General features: G+C 32.9%; 1 protein-coding gene and 1 non-coding gene across 2 annotated transcripts in view; one reads left to right on the plus strand and one right to left on the minus strand.

Annotated features, from left to right (window-relative positions):
* The window catches only part of LOC145284891 (WW domain-containing oxidoreductase-like), an 820,745-nt gene extending 802,297 nt beyond the window's left edge, over positions 1 to 18,448 (minus strand). Inside the window, exon 1 of the mRNA XM_080133963.1 lies at positions 18,325 to 18,448. Within this exon, the coding sequence (XP_079990089.1) occupies positions 18,325 to 18,443 (119 nt within the window). The 5' untranslated portion in view covers positions 18,444 to 18,448. The remainder of the gene's footprint in view (positions 1 to 18,324) is intronic.
* A 94-nt stretch (positions 18,449 to 18,542) lies between these two features.
* Positions 18,543 to 18,614, plus strand: Trnaq-uug (transfer RNA glutamine (anticodon UUG)). Its single transcript has one exon. It is a non-coding gene; the product is annotated as a tRNA-Gln (tRNA).
* Positions 18,615 to 21,055: the final 2,441 nt, after the last annotated feature.

The raw sequence follows: 21,055 nt of genomic DNA on the forward strand, positions 1-21,055 counted from the left end.
CTCACACTCTAGAATGTTCACACTGGGATGCAAGGAATTAACAGAAGTGTTGACCACAAACTTTTAATTGGAATTTTTAAGGTTAGGGAACTTTCAAGCATCTTAAACCCATGACTTCAATCATTAAAGGAATCAACCCTTCCATGGAGATTCAACGCGATACATTACTCCGGTAAATGGAATTGCGCACCAGATGCACTTTGCCCATTTTCTTTCTGAACATCCCACAGTGTCATCAATCTTCACGGGACACCGATCGAGAAATCAGCACAGCAAAACATTTGCAAAGCTTGGCAAAGTCTATGACAGTTATGGCTGTCGATAACCAGCCACATGTCACCATGAAACAAGTCAGCATCAAGGCACAAGCTGACCTACAGTACAAAGAACTCATTGACGTTATTCACCAGAGTTTTCCCAGGAAACAGACATTGGTTGAACCTTCTCACCTTCAGGAATGCCGAGATATTCGTGATAAATTGTCCTTTTTTGATGACCGTGTCGTTATTCCTTATGCTCTTCACAACCGAGTTTTGATGAATCTTCATTTGGCAAATCAGGGAGTCAATGCCATGCAAAATCGAGCAAAAGCTTCTGTTTATTGATCAGAAATCACCAAAAATATTCAGCACTATCGCGACGGTTGCAAGGATTGCACAGAAAATGTGCTACTCCACCGCCAGAACCACTTTCTCTCTATTATCCTCCTACATTCTCATTTGAAATATTTGCAGTGATTATTTTGAAATCAGAGACTTCAGTTACCTTGTTGTTGTGGACAGATTCAATTGCATCTACCATTGCAGAAAATCAGTGATAAATAATTCAGTCCATCTCATCAAAATTTTCAGAGAGCTCTTCACAGCCTTTGGTGTGGCAAAAGAACTCAGTACTGACAGAGGACCTCAATTCCAATCCGCCACTTTTGATGAGTTTTTTGTTGCTGTGGGGTATTCAATACAAAATATCATCTGCTGAGTACCCACAGACTTGCTGAATTGGAAGTCAAAGCTCCAAAACGCATCATCCACAATATATCGACTAATGACAGCCTCCATAATGACAAAGCAGCTTGTGTGATCCTACAATACTAAAACACACCTATACTGGAACTGGAATTCAGTTCTGCAGCGATTCTGTTTCATCGAAAACTGCAAGATAGTATCCCCTCAAACCCCCAACATTACCAGGTCCATCAAGAATGGATCATTTCTGCTGAACAATGCGAGAAGAAATTCGATGTTTGTGATCAGGTCTTGAGAAATTGATACAATGACAGTGTACGATCTTTGCCACACATGGAAGTCAGCTCCCACGTTTAAGTTCAAGAGCGCAAAAAGAAAGCCAAGTGGCTCAAATCAGGCACTATCATCGAGGCTCGACCACACCGGAAATACTGTGTTCGAATGCACCATTCAGGGAGGGTATCGCTGCAGAATAGGCGATTTTTAAAAAGGTGTTTGATATACAATAGAAACCACAATAATTCCTGCCGGAAGCCAACACCCAATCAAGAATGACAATTTTCCACCACAAGACCTGTACCATACTGATCCGACAAGCACATCAGTAACAAACTCACTCCCAGATAACAATGTTTCTGATGCAGCTGATGTACCCATTGTCAAATCCAATGCGAATGTTCAACTTTAGCACCAGGGGGAGATGTAGGAATACATCATCTCCTTGCATATTCTTTTTATTACAGAGTGACTGTGCCATCCACTGATCCTACAGACTCGTGAAAAAGAATAATAAAAAAAATATATGGCCAATATACCTGGTGAAGCAAGTGTGCTTAACCTTTAGATAGATGTGGTTCATTAGTAAGAATCTTAAAAAGATCTCTCAGTTGAAGTCTCTTAATTATCAGATGAATGTTCAAGCTTTATCTCAGCAAAAACAAAAAGATAAAATTAAAAAAAAAAAGAAACGGAGAAAGAGAGAAAGCATTGTATGTTCAAAGGTCTGACCTTTCTGTGACAGAATTCTGATTGATTGGTTAACTCTTGGAATTCCTGCACTTTGAAGGGGAAGGAGTATTTTCAGACTTGACAATAGTAGAGTTGTCTTGTCTGGCAAAGATTGCATTGAGGCAAGGAGTACTCACTTTTGCTGATTACAAGCAGAGTACTTCTACCTTCAGGAACCTGTTGGAATCATCGATAACAACTAGTAAGTGGTTTTTAGATGGGAAAAGACCAGCAAAGTCCAGAGAGATTTCAGTCTATGAGGCAAAAAGAAGTGGTGTGGTGTCTATGGGTTTACAGTGTTATGATGTCAAATTGGGAGCCTGACACGAAATGCAGTTGTGCAATATCTTTTCCACTGGTTTATCGAGTTCAAGGAATCAGAACTTTTCCCTCATTAGCTGCTTTATCTTGAAAACACTCGTTTGTATAGTGGAAATGATCACAAGACAATGGTTTTGAAGGAAGACATCATCCGGTGTTGATAACTCATCTTTAAATAGTGTGAAATTGGATGCCTGCAGGTCATTCCAATAGCCGTCTAAAAGTGCAATCCTTACTTTCTGTAACAAGAGGTCTTTTTCTGTGGCAAGATTCATCTCTATAAGTGTCATAGATTTTGGTATAGCATGTTGAGTTACATATATTTTATATGAGGTGCCTTCAATAAGTTTCCAGACTTTTTTCATATGGGCACTTTTAATGATATTACACACATGAAACTGTAGCCCCCTTCAAAGTAAACTCCTTTGGCTGCAATGCACTTGTTATACCATTCCAACAACTTCTGTGTAAACGTGCAATGACCCTCGTCATAGCTTCTTTCAGCTCCTCAATTGTCTCATAACGACAGCCTCTAAGGAGCTGAAGGAATAAGCAAAAGTCACAGGAAGCAAAGTCTGAAATAAAGGGAGAGTAAAGAACTGTCTTGATGACCATCTTTGTCTGTGACAAGGCTGGAATTGTGAACTGGCGCAAATCTTCTACATTTTCAGTTCCTTGCCAATAATTGTGTTCCCACACTGACATCAAACTGTGCACTTATTATCTCTATAGACACCTGATGGTACTTATTCATGAAATTCTTTATTTGGCCAATCAACTCTGATGTTCTGATTTCCTTACTCCTCTCACACTTCTTATCATTCCTCACAGACTTCCTGCCTTCCTATGAATCTATTATGCCACTCAAAAACTGATGCTCAATTCATGCAAGATGGTCCAAATGCAGTCTGAAGCATTCCATACATTTTTGTGGCATTTCTGACAAGTTTAAAACAGAATTTTATTGCATATCGTTCTTCTAAAGTGTCCTAACGTCCAGATTACATTTTTGAAGAAATCCACCAGCTGTGACAATCAGGCTTTAGTAGTAATTCCTGCCATAGCCTTTAATTTGACCCTGAAATCACAAAAATTGGTCAATCATCTCATAAGCTGTATAGCAATAACATACTGAAGTTTCAAGAGTCTACAACAATTTTAAATGCCTGTACAAAAAAAAGTCTGGAAACTTATTTAAGGCATCTCATATATCTCACTTGCATTGTCTCTTTTGTGTTTGTGATGAGGATGCTGTCTAAGATAATCAGCAGGCTTTAGATCATCTTTTCAGGCTGTATTCATACAACATGAGGTACAGACGACATCATTCAATTCTGGACATTACTGGCTTGAAACTTGATGATTCCAAGAAGTGGTCAGTAGTCAGTGATAATGTCGAACCTCAACTCATACAATAAGAGGTACTGTGAGTATCGCTTTCAAACTGTGAGTATCGCTGTTCTACATTTCCATTTTGTGAGAGCATTGCACCTAATCTGACATAGTTATTTGTCTCTTTGCTTAGATCAAAGTAAATCACTCAGAACTTCTTTTAATTTGCTTATTGCTCTCTTCTGTCTCTGACTATCTCCATTTCATATCTTTTCTTATGGTTTGTCGTAATGGTTCACTGACACTAGCATAGTGTGAAATTAATCTACTGGACTATGCCTAGGAATCAGCAGATGTCCCCAAAGTTTGTGGTGGTGGAAGAGGGGGGGTTGCGGTTAGCGATAGCTGCAATCTTTTGAGTCTGGTAATACCCAATTCTTACCGAAAGTGTGTCCCAAGAAAGCGAGTTGTCTCACTGATAAAAGACATTATTCCCCATCTAGTATTGTAGAGATTTCCCTTTCTTTGTAGAGAACGTGAACACATCACTAAAATTTTCCTTTTTGTAGAGAATGTGAACACATCACTAAAATTTTCTTTTTTGTAAAAAATATGAACACATAAATAAAATTTTCTTTTTTGTAAAGAATGTGTACACATCACCAAAATGTTCGTTTTTGTAGAGATTATGAACACATCACCAAAATGTTCGTTTTTGTAGAGAATGTGAACACATAGCTAAAATTTTCTTTTTTGTAAAGAATATGAACACATCACTAAAATTTTCTTTTTTGTAAAGAATGTGAACACATCACTAAAATTTTCTTTTTGTAAAGGATGTGAACACATAACTAAAATTTTCTTTTTTGTAAAGAATATGAACACGTCACTAAAATTTTCTTTTTTGTAAAGAATGTGAACACATCACTAAAATTTTCTTTTTTATAAAGAATGTGAACACATCACTAAAATTTTCTTTTTTGTAAAGAATATGAACACGTCACTAAAATTTTCTTTTTTGTAAAGAATGTGAACACATCACTAAAATTTTCTTTTTTATAAAGAATGTGAACACATCACTAAAATTTTCTTTTTTGTAAAGAATATGAACACATCACTAAAATTTTCTTTTTTGTAAAGAATATAAACACATCACTAAAATTTTCTTTTTTATAAAGAATGTGAACACATCACTAAAATTTTCTTTTTGTAAAGGATGTGAACACATCACTAAAATTTTCTTTTTTATAAAGAATGTGAACACATCACTAAAATTTTCTTTTTTGTAAAGAATGTGAACACATAACTTAAATTTTCTTTTTATAAAGAATGTGAACACATAACTTAAATTTTCTTTTTTGTAAAGAATGTGAACACATCACTAAAATTTTTTTTGTAAAGAATGTGAACACATCACTAAAATTTTCTTTTTTGTAAAGAATGTGAACACATCACTAAAATTTTCTTTTTTGTAAAGAATGTGAACACATAACTAAAATTTTCTTTTTTGTAAAGAATGTGAATACATCACTAAAATTTTCTTTTTTGTAAAGAATGTGAACACATCACTAAAATTTTCTTTTTTGTAAAGAATGTGAACACATCACTAAAATGTTCTTTTTTGTAAAGAATGTGAACACATCACTAAAATTTTCTTTTTTGTAAAGAATGTGAATACATAACTAAAATTTTCTTTTTTGTAAAGAATGTGAATACATCACTAAAATTTTCTTTTTTGTAAAGAATGTGAACACATCACTAAAATTTTCTTTTTTGTAAAGAATGTGAACACATCACTAAAATGTTCTTTTTTGTAAAGAATGTGAACACAACTAAAATTTTCTTTTTTGTAAAGAATGTGAATACATAACTAAAATTTTCTTTTTTGTAAAGAATGTGAATACATCACTAAAATTTTCTTTTTTGTAAAGAATGTGAACACATCACTAAAATTTTCTTTTTTGTAAAGAATGTGAACACATCACTAAAATGTTCTTTTTTGTAAAGAATGTGAACACATAACTAAAATTTTCTTTTTTGTAAAGAATGTGAACACATCACTAAAATTTTCTTTTTTGTAAAGAATGTGAGCACATAACTAAAATTTTCTTTTTTGTAAAGAATGTGAACACATAACTAAAATTTTCTTTTTTGTAAAGAATGTGAACACATAACTTAAATTTTCTTTTTTGTAAAGAATGTGAACACATCACTAAAATTTTCTTTTTTATAAAGAATGTGAACACATCACTAAAATTTTCTTTTTTGTAAAGAATATGAACACATCACTAAAATTTTCTTTTTTGTAAAGAATATAAACACATCACTAAAATTTTCTTTTTTATAAAGAATGTGAACACATCACTAAAATTTTCTTTTTGTAAAGGATGTGAACACATCACTAAAATTTTCTTTTTTATAAAGAATGTGAACACATCACTAAAATTTTCTTTTTTGTAAAGAATGTGAACACATAACTTAAATTTTCTTTTTATAAAGAATGTGAACACATAACTTAAATTTTCTTTTTTGTAAAGAATGTGAACACATCACTAAAATTTTTTTTGTAAAGAATGTGAACACATCACTAAAATTTTCTTTTTTGTAAAGAATGTGAACACATCACTAAAATTTTCTTTTTTGTAAAGAATGTGAACACATAACTAAAATTTTCTTTTTTGTAAAGAATGTGAATACATCACTAAAATTTTCTTTTTTGTAAAGAATGTGAACACATCACTAAAATTTTCTTTTTTGTAAAGAATGTGAACACATCACTAAAATGTTCTTTTTTGTAAAGAATGTGAACACAACTAAAATTTTCTTTTTTGTAAAGAATGTGAATACATAACTAAAATTTTCTTTTTTGTAAAGAATGTGAATACATCACTAAAATTTTCTTTTTTGTAAAGAATGTGAACACATCACTAAAATTTTCTTTTTTGTAAAGAATGTGAACACATCACTAAAATGTTCTTTTTTGTAAAGAATGTGAACACATAACTAAAATTTTCTTTTTTGTAAAGAATGTGAACACATCACTAAAATTTTCTTTTTTGTAAAGAATGTGAGCACATAACTAAAATTTTCTTTTTTGTAAAGAATGTGAACACATAACTAAAATTTTCTTTTTTGTAAAGAATGTGAACACATAACTTAAATTTTCTTTTTTGTAAAGAATGTGAACACATAACTAAAATTTTCTTTTTTGTAAAGAATGTGAACACATCACTAAAATTTTCTTTTTTGTAAAGAATGTGAACACATAACTTAAATTTTCTTTTTTGTAAAGAATGTGAACACATCACTAAAATTTTCTTTTTTGTAAAGAATGTGAACACATAACTTAAATTTTCTTTTTTGTAAAGAATGTGAACACATAACTAAAATTTTCTTTTTGTAAAGAATGTGAACACATAACTTAAATTTTCTTTTTTGTAAAGAATGTTAACACATAACTTAAATTTTCTTTTTTGTAAACAATGTGAACACATAACTTAAATTTTCTTTTTTGTAAAGAATGTGAACACATCACTAAAATTTTCGGTGCCAGATGTTATGTCACAGACGCAGCTTATGAGACTTGAAATGTAAAAAGAAATAAAGGACAAAGACGAAAGCATGTGTTTAAATTTTGTGTTGAAATTAAAATAATGCGTTTTTCACATCATCTCTTTATTTCTACAATCTTTAACATGCATGCGCGTGAGTCTCTTCATTTCTGATATGCAAAGGGAAGCAACTCTTGACTAGATACTAAAGTACTAATACAGTGTAGAGCACATGTTATATTTGTTTAGAGTTTAAGTTTAGGCTACTATTGAATACTTGAAACTTTTTCTAAGAATTTTCGAAATTAACTACAGTATACGTAACATTGTCCATCTGCATACGGCCATCATATTGTGACCCAACCATGTATGGACAAAAATTGCCCCAGAAGGGAGCGAATGAGAACTGAATTAGAGCTTTTATTTATATGAGTGATCTCGAGGTAGTAGCAGATGACCTTGCTAGTTAAAAACGGCTTGATCACTGATACAAGATACATGAAGGGTTGGTTGGTTGGTTGGTTGGTTGTTTTTGTTTTACGGCATATCAGCCCTTTTCAGATTATTTAATGCCGAATCCGGTGATTTTGAAGAAAATTTTTTTAATAGAATATATTTGTTTTTTGTGAGTCAGTTTCTATTCAACCCATAGTTGGGACCCTAACAGATACTACCACTCCGGGTCAGAGTGGACTGGGAGCAATAGCAATTAAAGGGTGGCTCCACACTCCCCAAAACCCGCAAGCTGGGGCCTCACCATCGGATATAGTTTAAGGTCATATCCAGAACCAGATACAGGAAGGGAAAATAATTTCAAAATAGTTAATGATATTGTTTTGTGAATAGAATTGCTCTGTGTTATTGAACCATGTTTTGTCTTGAAGTGACCATAAGATCAATGCTGAGATTTGGTGTGTTTGAGAAACCGGATAATGGAAAAATTGGTTTTTGTCAGGGAAATCACCTAATTAATATGCATAGGTGATGTGGCCAATTAGCTAATCAAGGTGAATCAGAATATGGCGTAATGAACTGGGATTGGTTGGATGGAAAACCCAGATCATCCAAATCTCCCTCACACCTTCCTTTAAAAGGAGCTGCAAAATGGTGTTAATCACAGTTGGGAATTGGCAGTTGCAGTTGGGTCCATCATCAGCCCATGCCACACCCCCTGTTCACTGACCGACTGATAAAGAAAGGAGAGAATCAGTTGTTAAAAACGAAAAGGTCTCGTTTGAGTTAATATTGAGTAAACTGCCGGTGAAGAAAAGATATGGCATATATTTTTATTTTATTTTTCTCCTGTTGATAATTGTACATAACATTTTCTTTGTAATCAGAATTATTTTAATAATTAATCCTTACAATGAAACCAAAACTTGCGTCAGAGCTGGTTATTCATCGTTTGTCAACTTGTGAATTAACTGCAGATGAATGATACCAAATCGAAGTAATCTCTTTCAGCAAACAGCCAGCAAGAGGAGAGAGGAGCCAAACTATGGCTTGGCATCCAAACCCACAATGCATATTTTCTCTAGAGACTTTGAGGCATATACATTGGACTTTTTCTTTTTTTTTTTTTTTTCCACCTGCCAACCACTGTTGAGACAAGAACTACAGGAATCTCACACCTGTCATAAAAGTGGCTGAGACCATGCTACTTCCATGGGTGTTCGAATCGGGACCACCTAGACCTACACTTGTATACAGGTGAACACTATGGTCTCCCTCATGTTTTTTGACTGGTGAAGGCTGAGTTTTCATCATGTCATAATATACACTATAAGAATATATATATATATTAGTGGTGAACTAAAACGAGTTAAAATCTTTTTCTTCTTATTTTTTCAGATTAATCTTGGACATTCTTTGAATAAGAAATATTGAAGAATAAAAATGCACACAAACTTTATAAGTAACTAGACTACTCGTGACCTGTTTGGTCAGTATATGCTATAGCTATGGAATAATGAGTTTACAAAATCAATGTATAAAATGATACTCATGATGGAAAGAAAATATTTTTCACGATTTACATAAATGGATCAAGAATATATATGTGTGTGTTATATAAGAGAAACATTCGTGTGAAAGTGTATTAGAATGAAAAAGAATTGTTTCAACATGAAATCTAATTATCCCCCCCCATTATGTGTGTGTGTGTGTGTGTGTGTGTGTGTGTGTGTGTGTGTGTGTGTGTGTGTGTGTGTGTGTGTGTGTGTGTGTGTGCGTGTGTGTGTGATTATCTTCACTCAATTACATAATGGAAAATTATTAATTGACATATTTTTTATTGTTTTTTGTTATGATAAGGTGCGGTGAACAAAGTATTATGGTATCTGTTTGATGCACAGTTAGGAATTAATACAGATTAGTCACTGGAATATCACATTACTCTATAAGTATGACGGCTTTCATTATGTGTCACACTTCTTCATTTACAAATCTATTTGGCAGAGGTGACATCCGACAAATTTTAATGTACGGATGACCAACACTGTATATATGTAGCTTTTTGTTTTAAAGAAATAAATAAAAATAGAAGTTTTATTCAAACAGGCTTTTTATTTGAACATTTATACCAAAATTATAACATTTATAATAAAAATGTTTATGCACTGGGGGTCTTTTTTTGGTATTTTTTTTTTCACATCAAACACGAAATATAAAAATATTTATGAACTGTTTTTTTTTAATAAGACAAAAAAGCAACTCATAAATATATTAAAAAAAAAAAACAGTTCATAGATATTTTTTTATAACATTTTTTTATGTTAACTGACATTAGAGATTTTGGTTGGTGGAAAGTTTGACATCTGAGAGTTTGACTCAACTATTTTTACTCTTTTATTCAACTAGTTTAGTCAATTTCTCTAGACATGGGTTGTTATTTATTTATTTCCCACCGCAGAAAGATGTGATACAAGGTCAATAAGGAGAGGAAAGTAAATCCAGCACTCCTAAAGGAGAAGCACTTTGACCATCTAAAAATTGCCTGGGAAGCTCTGTGTACATTTCCCGGTAAGGGCGCCTCAAACAGTAAGCAATAGACTAACTCTACCCAAAAGATGGGAGGCAACCTAAGAGGGTGAACATCTTAAAACTGCACAAGATGCTTAAGCCTTTCCTCAGTCACCAGGGAAAAGACCATTTTAAAAAATGGCCCAAAGTCTGTTGGCTTTTGAGCCAAGGTAAAAATATCTCCTGATGGGTTAAAATCTCTCGAGTCAAACTTTCTGACATGAAACGATCTGAGATCAAACTCTAGAGTATTGAAATGATTTTGATCAAAATTTACTGGGTTAAGCCCTGTAGGCTGAAAAAGATTTGAGATCAGACTCTCTAAGGTAAAATATTGGGTTTCAAAAGATTTGGATCAAAATCTTGCGGCTCAAACTCTAAGGCGGCCTAAACATCTTAGATTTACTTAAAAAGTTTACTATTAAACGAGTAAATAAATATGTTATTCTCACACCAACGAATTATAAATGCAACTAAATAATTTATTAAAGTAAGGGAATATGGCAATAAATAAGTAATTAAATATCACGGAATGTTATTTATATATAAAATACTAATAGAACGGCCTCCCAAATTATATGGATAAACGTTCTCAATTTTTATATATCTAAAAGCGAAATAAATACTATTACTTTGTAAATAATGTTTTCTCTTTATTAAATATAATTTTGCAAGGTTTAGGGGTAAATAAATATCAACTTCTGATTCTCCTGTATGAGACGGCTCCCTGAACTACTTTCGCTTTTTCTCGTTCACATTCCCTAATTCTGAATTCGGAGCAGCGGGTCAATATCAGTGGACTTTTTTTTCTAACAAAATGGCTATTAACAATGTTTTTTTTTATGTTTAACATATTTTAAACAGATATAAATTGTTACACAAAAAACAAAAATTAAGTCAAAATAATTTTTCTTATTTATAATTATTTAATCAAGTAAAAATTCCATTTTTTACTTGATTAAATAATTATAAAAAGTTATTCCAGCAAATTATCTAACAATATTAATTGTTTATTAAATAAGCAAAAATATCATTACAAATTTAACTTTAAAATATTATGGAAAACAAGAACTTTTTCAATTTAGTAATCAAGTGAAAAAAATGGCATTTTTACTTGATTAAATAATTCGAAATAAGAAAAATGATTTCCGTTTTAATTTAATTATTTTTATTGTGCAATATTTTATATCAGTTTGAAATATATGAAACATTAAAAAAATAAACATCGTTAATAACCGTTTTGGTAAAAAAAAAAGAAGAAAGTCCACTGATATCAGCCCGCTGCTAATAATTCTGAATAGGGGCATATGAGCGAGAAAAAGCGAAAGTAGTTCAGGGAGACATCTCCTACAAGAGAGCCGACTACCCAAAACCTCACCTCAGCCTGCCAGATGAAAGGTCAATACTTACTCAAAAATGGTCAAGATTGTGGACAGGCTGTGTTGAGGACGTATCCCTGACTGATATGAATATAACCTACACAAGCTGTTGTGAGAAATTAAATGACTTGATTCGCATCAGTTTATTAGTTGATTGAATTAACGCATTGTTTCAATTACAACCTTTGTCATTTATTGATTTGAATTTCAACCCGCGCGAGCAGGGGAAAGTTTAAACTGAAATTCTTCAGTCCAAGCAAATCCTTCATGCACAACGGACTCATTTCTATCTTCTTATTAATTGAAGGGCCTTTTGGCGCTCAATTTTCATGGTACCTTTAAGACAATTTAACTTACAAAGGTAGGAGTTCCTTTCTTGACGTAATATTGTCTTCCTAATCAGCAAAGAATATTGATTTTTGGTTTAACTCTTTTTTGGAATTATTCGGTCTTTTTCTATTAGAATGTTGATTAAATGGATCCAAACCAAAGAATATTGAAAATCTTTACAGAAGATTTTTTACCTATTACTTCTTATGAAGTATTAACTACTAGGCTGAAATGAGCAGCAAAACGATGCAACATAATTTTGCAATTGAGAAGAAGAGAAGACTGGTTTTAATCAACCAGGCAAGTACACTTTTCACAGTTGTGTCTATTTTTTACTCTATCAGAGTTCTAAACTAAATAAAATTCTCACATACTTTAAATTGCAAAAATATGATTTTAATTTTGCTTTAAATTGCAAAAATTATGATTCTATGATTCTATTTAAGTTTAGTTTGCCTTAAATTGCAAAAGTTATGACCTTTACTTATTACAAGTTTGACTTTGAATAGTAAGATTAGGTTAATTACTTATGTTAGGATAGCCTTTTAAATTGCAAAACTTGTGATTTTGATTAATTTTGATTTGCTTAAAATTGTAAGATCGTGACTTGTTTAATTTTAATTTTGCCTCAAGTTGCAAAATAAGATAATTATTTCTATTAGAAATTGCCACTAAAATAAAAAAATAAATAAAAAGGGTAATTTTCCAGATTTAAAATCGTTATTCTCATTTCAGTCTAAGGATATAAATTTCTACTGTGGTTATTTAATTTTAATTATAAAATTTCAGCAAAGCATTGTCGCTAAACTTGGATTAGAGCCAACCTCGCATTTATTTTCCTCTGTGTCGTGGCTCACGACATTTTGAAACAAAATTTTCTCTTCTTCGCAACCATATACTGCAAGTATTTGAATGTATTAGGGTATGAAGATTCTTTCCTCTTAAAAAAAAAAATTTTTTTCTTCAATTATTAATTTAATTGCCTTGTTTATTTGAAATTAAAATAATTTGTTCTGTTTGATGGGATTTAAATTTTATTCTCTCCTTTTAATTATTCTCGTTTGTTCCATCTTGTGGATATTGCCTGGTCTTGTTTAGCAGAGGTCTTTTATCATTACCTTTCTTCCTTTCATGTTAATTTCGTTGTAGCTGATTTATGTTGGTTCTCAGCCTATGCGACCTTTCTAATTATCCTTATGGCAGCCTCTATTGATTTATTTGCCAAGATTTAAGCAAAAAAATGCTGTATTATGAACATAGTGAGATGGCCAAAAGACAACAATCCATCGCTGAACTCTATTGAGTCGAGTGATATCGCAAAATGGTTGGGTGAATTGGACAACCTTTTTGATCAGATCATTTTAAAGTCCTCCTAAGAAGATTCAGTACAATTTTCTTCCACTATTAGGGAAGAATTGCATGAATTGAAGTCTGGCCGTGAGGTTAAAAACCCAGTATCTCCAGCCTTTAAGGTTGGATTTGGAATATCCAAATTTTAGTGGGCCTCCATCAACCGACAAATTTGAATTTAGAACCTTCCTCAAAAGATTTGAATTCCGCACTACCAATTTAAGCAAAGCGGATAAATTGCTTCTCCTTAAATCTAAGTTGAGGAGAAAAGCCTATGACTTAATTTCAAATATGGATGTTTCCTCTGACAATTTTATTGTAGCATTGCATTTTTTACAGGAAAAATTCCTGAATCCTTCCCTTATCAAGGATCGAATTTTAGAGGAAATCATTTCTCAGGTGATGCAGATAACAGAATTGGAAGAACTTAAAACCTTTGTGGAACAAGTTAAACTGGACACCTCTGGACAAATCTTTTGGAACAGATTTTTTCACAGAAGGCTCTACTTCTGGAATAATGGTTGCTCACATCCTATTCCACAAATTCCCTAATGTTAGAGAAGGGAATTAATGCCGAGAACGAAAGAAAGTTATCTTTCGTTCTCATCCATTATGTCCAACTTTTTTGACATAATAGAATTTCTACAGGCAGTGCCTTTGAATATAAAGAAGCAGGAAAGTTGGCTGCCAAAACCACCATTTTCCTCTTCTTCTTCATCATTTTATAATAATACTGGTGAACAGTATAAGATTTGTGAATTGTGTAAATTGACAGATCATAAAGTTAAGGACTGCTCCAAATATTCTTCTTATGACTCAAAGGTTCTATGAGCCAAAGAGCTTCAAATCTGTACTAAGTGTCTTGATAATCACTTGGATCAAGAATGTAAGGGTAAGAAGGGATTTCCTTACCCATGCGTATTTGTGGGTTGAAGACTAAGTTCTCTGTAATGTCCCCAAAGACATCAAAGTCCTTTGTTGGAAGGACTATCTTAGCTAATGGGGATAATTGTATATTTCTTGTGATCAGAGTGTCCTTGAAAGGAAAAGGACCTCCAGTGATTTTCCATTGCATTTTGGACACTGAAAGTCAAAAATCCTTTTCCTCCCAAGCTATTTTACAGGCATTGAAATCTATAAAAAAAATTAGTACCTAGACTGGTCATAATGCCTGTGAACACCTTTATTGGAACAAGGTTCATGGACCTCCTGGAGTTCAGTGTCTCTATAAAATTGAGTTCTCAGAAACCCTTTCTTTTCGCTGCCCTATTCACGGACAGAAATTTCAAGTTAACAAATTTGACGAGATTACATCTAATATAACGGAGGCAGGTTTTCATCTCTGTCACGGCTATAAGGATTTAAATGGCAATGTGCTACATGGTCTCATCGGCTTGGACTTAATCCAGCAAATAAAAACTTCTATATAGTTAAATGTCTCAATGGCATAGCTTGGAAAATTTTGAATAGAATTATCCCATTTGGTGACGAGTGTAATTTTTTGAAGCCTAAATCAAATAAGGAAACTGGTTGAGTTGCCTCCCTTTGATCGAGTTTGCTGATGTTGCAATGTTCCTCCTATTTGGTTGAAAGTGTGTTGAATCCTGTGCCCTCTTATTCGGACACACTTGGGTCATTTTCTGAAGATTCTTCCATCAAATGTGGAACTGAAGACTTTCTTTCTCTCGATTCCGTCGGAATTGATGAGAATGCTAAACTGTCTTCGTACAATGAAGTGAAGATAGCTAAATTGAAAAAAAAAAACACCATGCTAAAAGATGGGGAATACTATGTGGATCTGCCCTGGGACTTCAAGAAGTTGTCTCAGGTAGATTCTAATTATGTGCCTTCCCTAAAAATTATGCAAAGGGTGGAAGATTCTTCAAAGAAACAAAGTTTATATAACAAATATTTGAGTAATCAAATTGGTATCGTTGTACCTTTCTCTGTTACTCCTGCAGAGTATGAAAATATTGTTGGATCCCTCATAGGCTCTACAACAAAAATCTGTCCCGTTTTTAATTGTTCTTTGAAAAGGCGGAGGGGGGGGGTCCATTAATGATGCAGCGTATGATATAGTAAACTTGACAACACAACTGCTTGACCTACTATTGGTCTTTAGAAAAGAATAACTATGTCCTTTTGGGAGATCTTTGTAAGGCTTTCCTGCAAATTCGCCTGCGAACTGAGCAGGACAAGGATAGATTCTGTTTTTTCTCAAAGTCAATGAGAAATTGTGTACTTCCAGGTATAACTCAGTCATTTTTTGGTTTAATGCCAGCCCCTTCATTTTAAGTTTCATGCAGAGAAATATAACTCAGCTGTGTCTTCTTCTGTAATTACTAACAATTTTTATGTTGACAATTTAGTTACCACTGGTCATGATAACGACGACTTGCTTCTTTCCGTTTATAATACTATCCGTCACAAATTAAAGGATGTAGGATTTGGACTTCGGTCCTGTAACTCAGACTGTAAACCAACAAGAAAATTATATCTCTAATGATTCCTGTAGATCGTAACTTGTTTAATTCTAATTTTGCTGTAAGTTGCAAAATAAGATAATTATTTTTATCAGAAATTGACACTTAAAAAAAATAACAAGGGCAATTTTCCTGGTATAAAATAGTTATTTGCACTGCAGACTAAGGATATAAATTCCTACCGTGGTTAATTTAATTTTAATTATAAAATTTCGGCTGAAGCAATGTCGCTAAACTTGGGTTAGAGTCAATGATAATTCTCATAAATAAAAATAAATAATAAAAGTCTCACACAGTGCCAGGTGATGATGGTATTTATTTCTCTCTCACTGCAAAAAATGTGACATTAGCGTAGGAAAGTAGGACTGAAATAAAAAGCGCCCCAGAGGAAGAACACATTACTCTGCAAAAGGTGCCTGTGCCGACTGCAGCTAACGTCAGCATCGCTCGGTAGAGGCGCCTCGGGCGGTTAGCAATAAACTAACCCTTTCACAAAGAGAGAAGACAAAGCTTTGAAAGATGAACCACCTAGAACTGTACAGAACCAGCATTACACCGCAAACAACAAGGAAACATGTCATTAAGGAATGGTTTTAATCTCTGTTGATTTTGAGTCAGAGGGAGAAAAATATAAAGAGCGTCATTTGAATACTGTTAAAAACCCACCGATTATATATCAGCCTATGTCACAGTAACATATATTCAGCCAATTTCTAACAGTATTTTGTCTAGTGTTTTATTTTTAACTCTTTTTCTCAAACTTACCGTGTCAAAGAGAGAGTCGGGCGGCATTTTTAATTTTCCAATACATCGGTAAACACTGTATGTTTTTCGAGCTGAATAAACATGTTACATTAAATAAAAACACTAGAAAATTATCCAGTTAGGTAGAAAAGTAACTTATCTTGCCTTTGATAACATTTATTTGTTATATATTTGTTTTTTGACAACTTTTTCGAATACAGTAATACAAACTCGAGTCATTCATTTAAAAATATAAGTTGTGGCTCGAATTGAGTTTGTAAAACTTACGTTATACAAACTCAATTACGATTAGCTTCCTCAAGAAAATTTACAAAGAAAATAGGATAAATTATATGGCGACATTAAAATAAATATTCTGTAAATAAAGGTTCACGTGTCGTTTTTGTTTTTTCATTCAGTTTACGTCCCAAAGTAACACATGCAAACAAATGAACGAAAACACGTTGAAAAGTTAGACGTTATCCGGTTTTAAATTACGAAGGCTCAGTGGTACATAAATCTTAGTTTTGTTTCCCACGTCTGATGTTAAATAGATGTTAAAATATTTCGGTTTATAAAGAGAAAATACTTAGCGAAAAACATATACAGTAAACGAGAGAAATTCTTTAAAAATTATAATTCAGTCGAAAACAAAAAACTATGAAAAAAATATCAAAGGCCAATATTTCTGCCTTTTCTTCATATAATTTTAATTTTTTTTTTTTTTTCGTAAGAGGAAACCAAAATGGATTTTGAATAGCATAGTACTCTCTCTGGATAAGAGCCTTTTATCAAATTGCATTAAAAATACTTTTTCTATACAACAATTGGTGTTTGTTCAGATAGAGTCGACAGATCGTTTTTTTTTTTTTTTTGTCGTTTTAAGCAAAAACAATATTACGTACTTAATTATCATGTCGAAAATAGTAATATATCCAAAAATTATGAAAAATCATTAAGTAGATAGTTATTTATAGTTAAAAGTAAGTTTTGGGGAAAATTGCATTTTTCTTAGATGTTATTTAGTAGACGAAGAATTAACGCACAGGGGGGCATAACTCGAAACGTATTTTAGATTACATTTTAATGGCGACCAACATGTTAGCATTATACTTATATTTTTTTACTAAAAACACAGTTGTTCTATTCGATGAATTTTCGTCATTTTTTGATATATTACTATTTTCATCATGACAATATTATTTTGGCTTAAAAACAACATATTAAAAAAAATCGACCTTTCGGGTCTATCCTAATAAGCAACCAATAATTGTTTTAATTAATAATTTGCACTAAAATCTAAAATATTTTAGACTCCTAAAATTAAAAAAAAAAAAAAAAAAGTATTTGCGTACGAAAGGAAGTGGTACTCCTTTTGTTCACCTGCTAAAAAAAAAAAAAAAATGCGATAGTAAATAAAACCATAAACAGTTAAGGTACAGAATAGTTAACAAAGTCCTCCCTATTTTAAGAATGGGTTTGTAAATAATAACGTTATTATTTAAAACAAAACAACAAAAAATGCATTCTTAACATACGAGAACACCTTCACCGCATGAAATAAGTCTGAATTACGTGCCCAAACACCCATTTATTTATTTTAATAATTAAACTACAAATCAATAACATTCTGTATTTCATTTTACATCAGAAGGGTACCTAAAAACAAAGTTGTAAATATATCTCCGCTGGTCATCCGTAGATTAAAATATTGATCGGTTTATTAACACATCAAATTTCACAAACATGGACGACTGATTTGACATAAAAAGGAGGATTTCAGGTAATTTATTATTATCATTTTTTTTTTTTTTTTCAAATAGATTTGAATTTCACTCACTTGGCATAATAAACTTTTCCTTCGAAAGTAACCCTTTCCTCCCAGCCCGGAGGTAATTCGTCTTCACTGTCAGTGTCAACAATATTTTCAAGCGTGGCCGCCATAACAACAATATGCATTAAAGGGAAACAACTCTTATAAAACAATATAAGCAAAAAAAAAAAAAAGAAAGATAATTTTAGTTCATATTTCTTAATAGAACAGCCGGTCGCTGATTTGGTCCTATGGTGTAATGGCTAGCACTCTGGACTTTGAATCCAGCGATCTGAGTTCGAATCTCGGTAGGACCTTAATCGTTTTTCAACAACATTTAAGAATGATAGTAAGAAACAGATACTTCTGTAACATATGATTTGAAACTCTTCCTGCTATTTTCAAATAAATGCTGGCTGAATTTTGAATGATAGATATTGGTGCTTATAGCCGGGACGGAACAATGCAATGCAGTTTACAATTTGTAAGCCAGGGAAAAAAATAGAATAAGATAGAAAAAGCATAAGAATGCAAAAGTTAAATAAGATCAAAAACTTCCTTAAAAAATAAAAAAATAAAATTGATTCATTTGCTAATTTGAAGAAAATTATTGAACTCATTCTTAACATGGAAGGAGATAAGGGAGGAGCTAATCAACCGTAACCGAAAAAAAATGGAAAGATTGTTTCATTTATAATGGCAGTACTAATTGACTGTTCATCGATGGCTTGTCCATTTCTGGTTTATTCCATAAATCACAATCTGAAATGTTTGGGTGTATATGGATTTTCATCTACAGAAGTAGCAAAACGTGAAATCTTTGTATTATTTGGATAATTTGGACTTTACTTTTGTTCACCCCAAACAAGGCATATTGCCACTTGGACACAAGGAGCTACTATCTGAGACCATGTCTACAGAAGACTATGTAAAGAGATGAACAAGATGTCTGTTCACATTACATTTAAACTTCTGCATATTATTATAGTTAAGGAAGTAGGGAAGGAATTCCAATAATTTATCAGTTCAAAAGGAAACAGCTTTTAGAATAGAAGGCTTTCTGACATCTAGGGATTGCAACAATGAAAAGGTGGGATTCTGCTGATAGACTTTTTTTTTTTTTACAGAGGAATAACCACTTATCGTGGCCCGGAGGAAACTCGAGGATAAGGGTTAATGAGTGTACGGTAGTCAATAGGACTATATCATAATAATCGTTAGTATTGGAAATTTCGTAAATTGGATTACTTAAGGAGATGGCTCATCAAGAACTTGTTCACATTAGACTTGAAGACGATCATTTTGTAGTCAGCTAGAAAAGCAGGCAAATAGAAGAAAGTTCCATAGGCGTGCAGTTCTAAGAAAGAAGTTTTGTTCATGGAATCTACATATAGGTTGAGGCACAGATAACAAGTAGGGGAAATTATTGATAGTGGTTTCAGCTAGTTGTCGGGGGTATGTACATTGAAAAGATAGAAGTGCAATGAGTTCATCAGAGTACATTACATTAAAGTACTTGTAAAACAGGCACAGCGATGGGACAGGAGTTAGGGTTGTTTGATAGTTCAGAGTCTATTAGATTGGAGACTCTTTTTTAGACTCTGTGACTCCCAACATTTTTCAGTTGCATTTTTTCAAACCCGGAAACTTAACAGAATTTCACACTGAAATATTTAATAAAGTATAAAAAATAAAATATCAAATAAACAAGAGAGCAGGTCAATATAAACAAGCAAAACAAAGGAGAAAGGAGTCAAAAATCGATGGTCATCATCACTACACTGTGTCACTGAAATCTGTCCACCTCTTGTTCCCTCCTTCTATCTATTGACTAAAGCGCTCAACACAAAGTAAGAAATAAAAGAGTATTTTATATTTTTCTAACAAACGATTTTGTTGTTGTGAGTTCTTTTTTCTTGCCTGATGAGAAACTGCTTTTAGGTTGGTGCAAAAATAATGTTGTTTTTTTTCACGTCCAACTTCAAAAGATCATAACTCCTTTCATAATAAACTTTATTAATCTAAATAGGAACCATTAGAATCGACACATTTTTGCCAATGAGAAACAAGTTTATTTATCCCTTTAACATAGAAATCCGGAGTTCTGGAAGCGATGAAGTCATTGAAGGCCGATTCAGTATCATTGTGACTTTTAAAGCATTTTTCGCGCAGGAAGTTGTCGAGATGCTTGAAAAAGTGATAATCGATGGGCGAGAAGTTAGACGAATGTGGCGGATGAGGCAGAGTCTTGCAGCCCAATTCATTCAGCTTCTGCAGAGCCAGTTGAACAACATGTGGGCGAGCGTTGTCATAGAGGAGAATTTGTCCCTTCATCTTGATCAATCTTGGGCACATACGTTGAAGCTTCTGGTGTATTTCGTTAATTTATCGGCAGTACCCCTCCATCGTAATCATTTTGCTAAGGTTCAAGAAGCTATAATGGATGAGACTAGCTGCAGACCACCAAACAGTCATCATAACCTTTTTTGGTGCAATGTCAGCTTCAGGAAGTGTTGTGGAGCTTCTCCGGCATCCAACCATTGTACCGAACATCACCAGTTGTGGTAGAGGATCCACTTCTAATCACAAGTCAAAATCCGCTCGAGAAATGGGTCATTTTTGTTGCGCAGAGGGAGTGTAGAAGATACTTCAAAATGATGATTTTTTTTAATTATAATTCAATTTATACGGCACCCATTTATCCAACTTTTTTTACTTCCTTATTTGCTTTAAATGGTGAATAACTGTTGAGTGGTCG

The sequence above is a fragment of the Euprymna scolopes genome, chromosome 9 (genome assembly GCF_053919585.1).
Source record: "Euprymna scolopes isolate OS-2025 chromosome 9, ASM5391958v1, whole genome shotgun sequence".
NCBI classification, from domain to species: Eukaryota; Metazoa; Mollusca; class Cephalopoda; order Sepiida; family Sepiolidae; genus Euprymna; species Euprymna scolopes.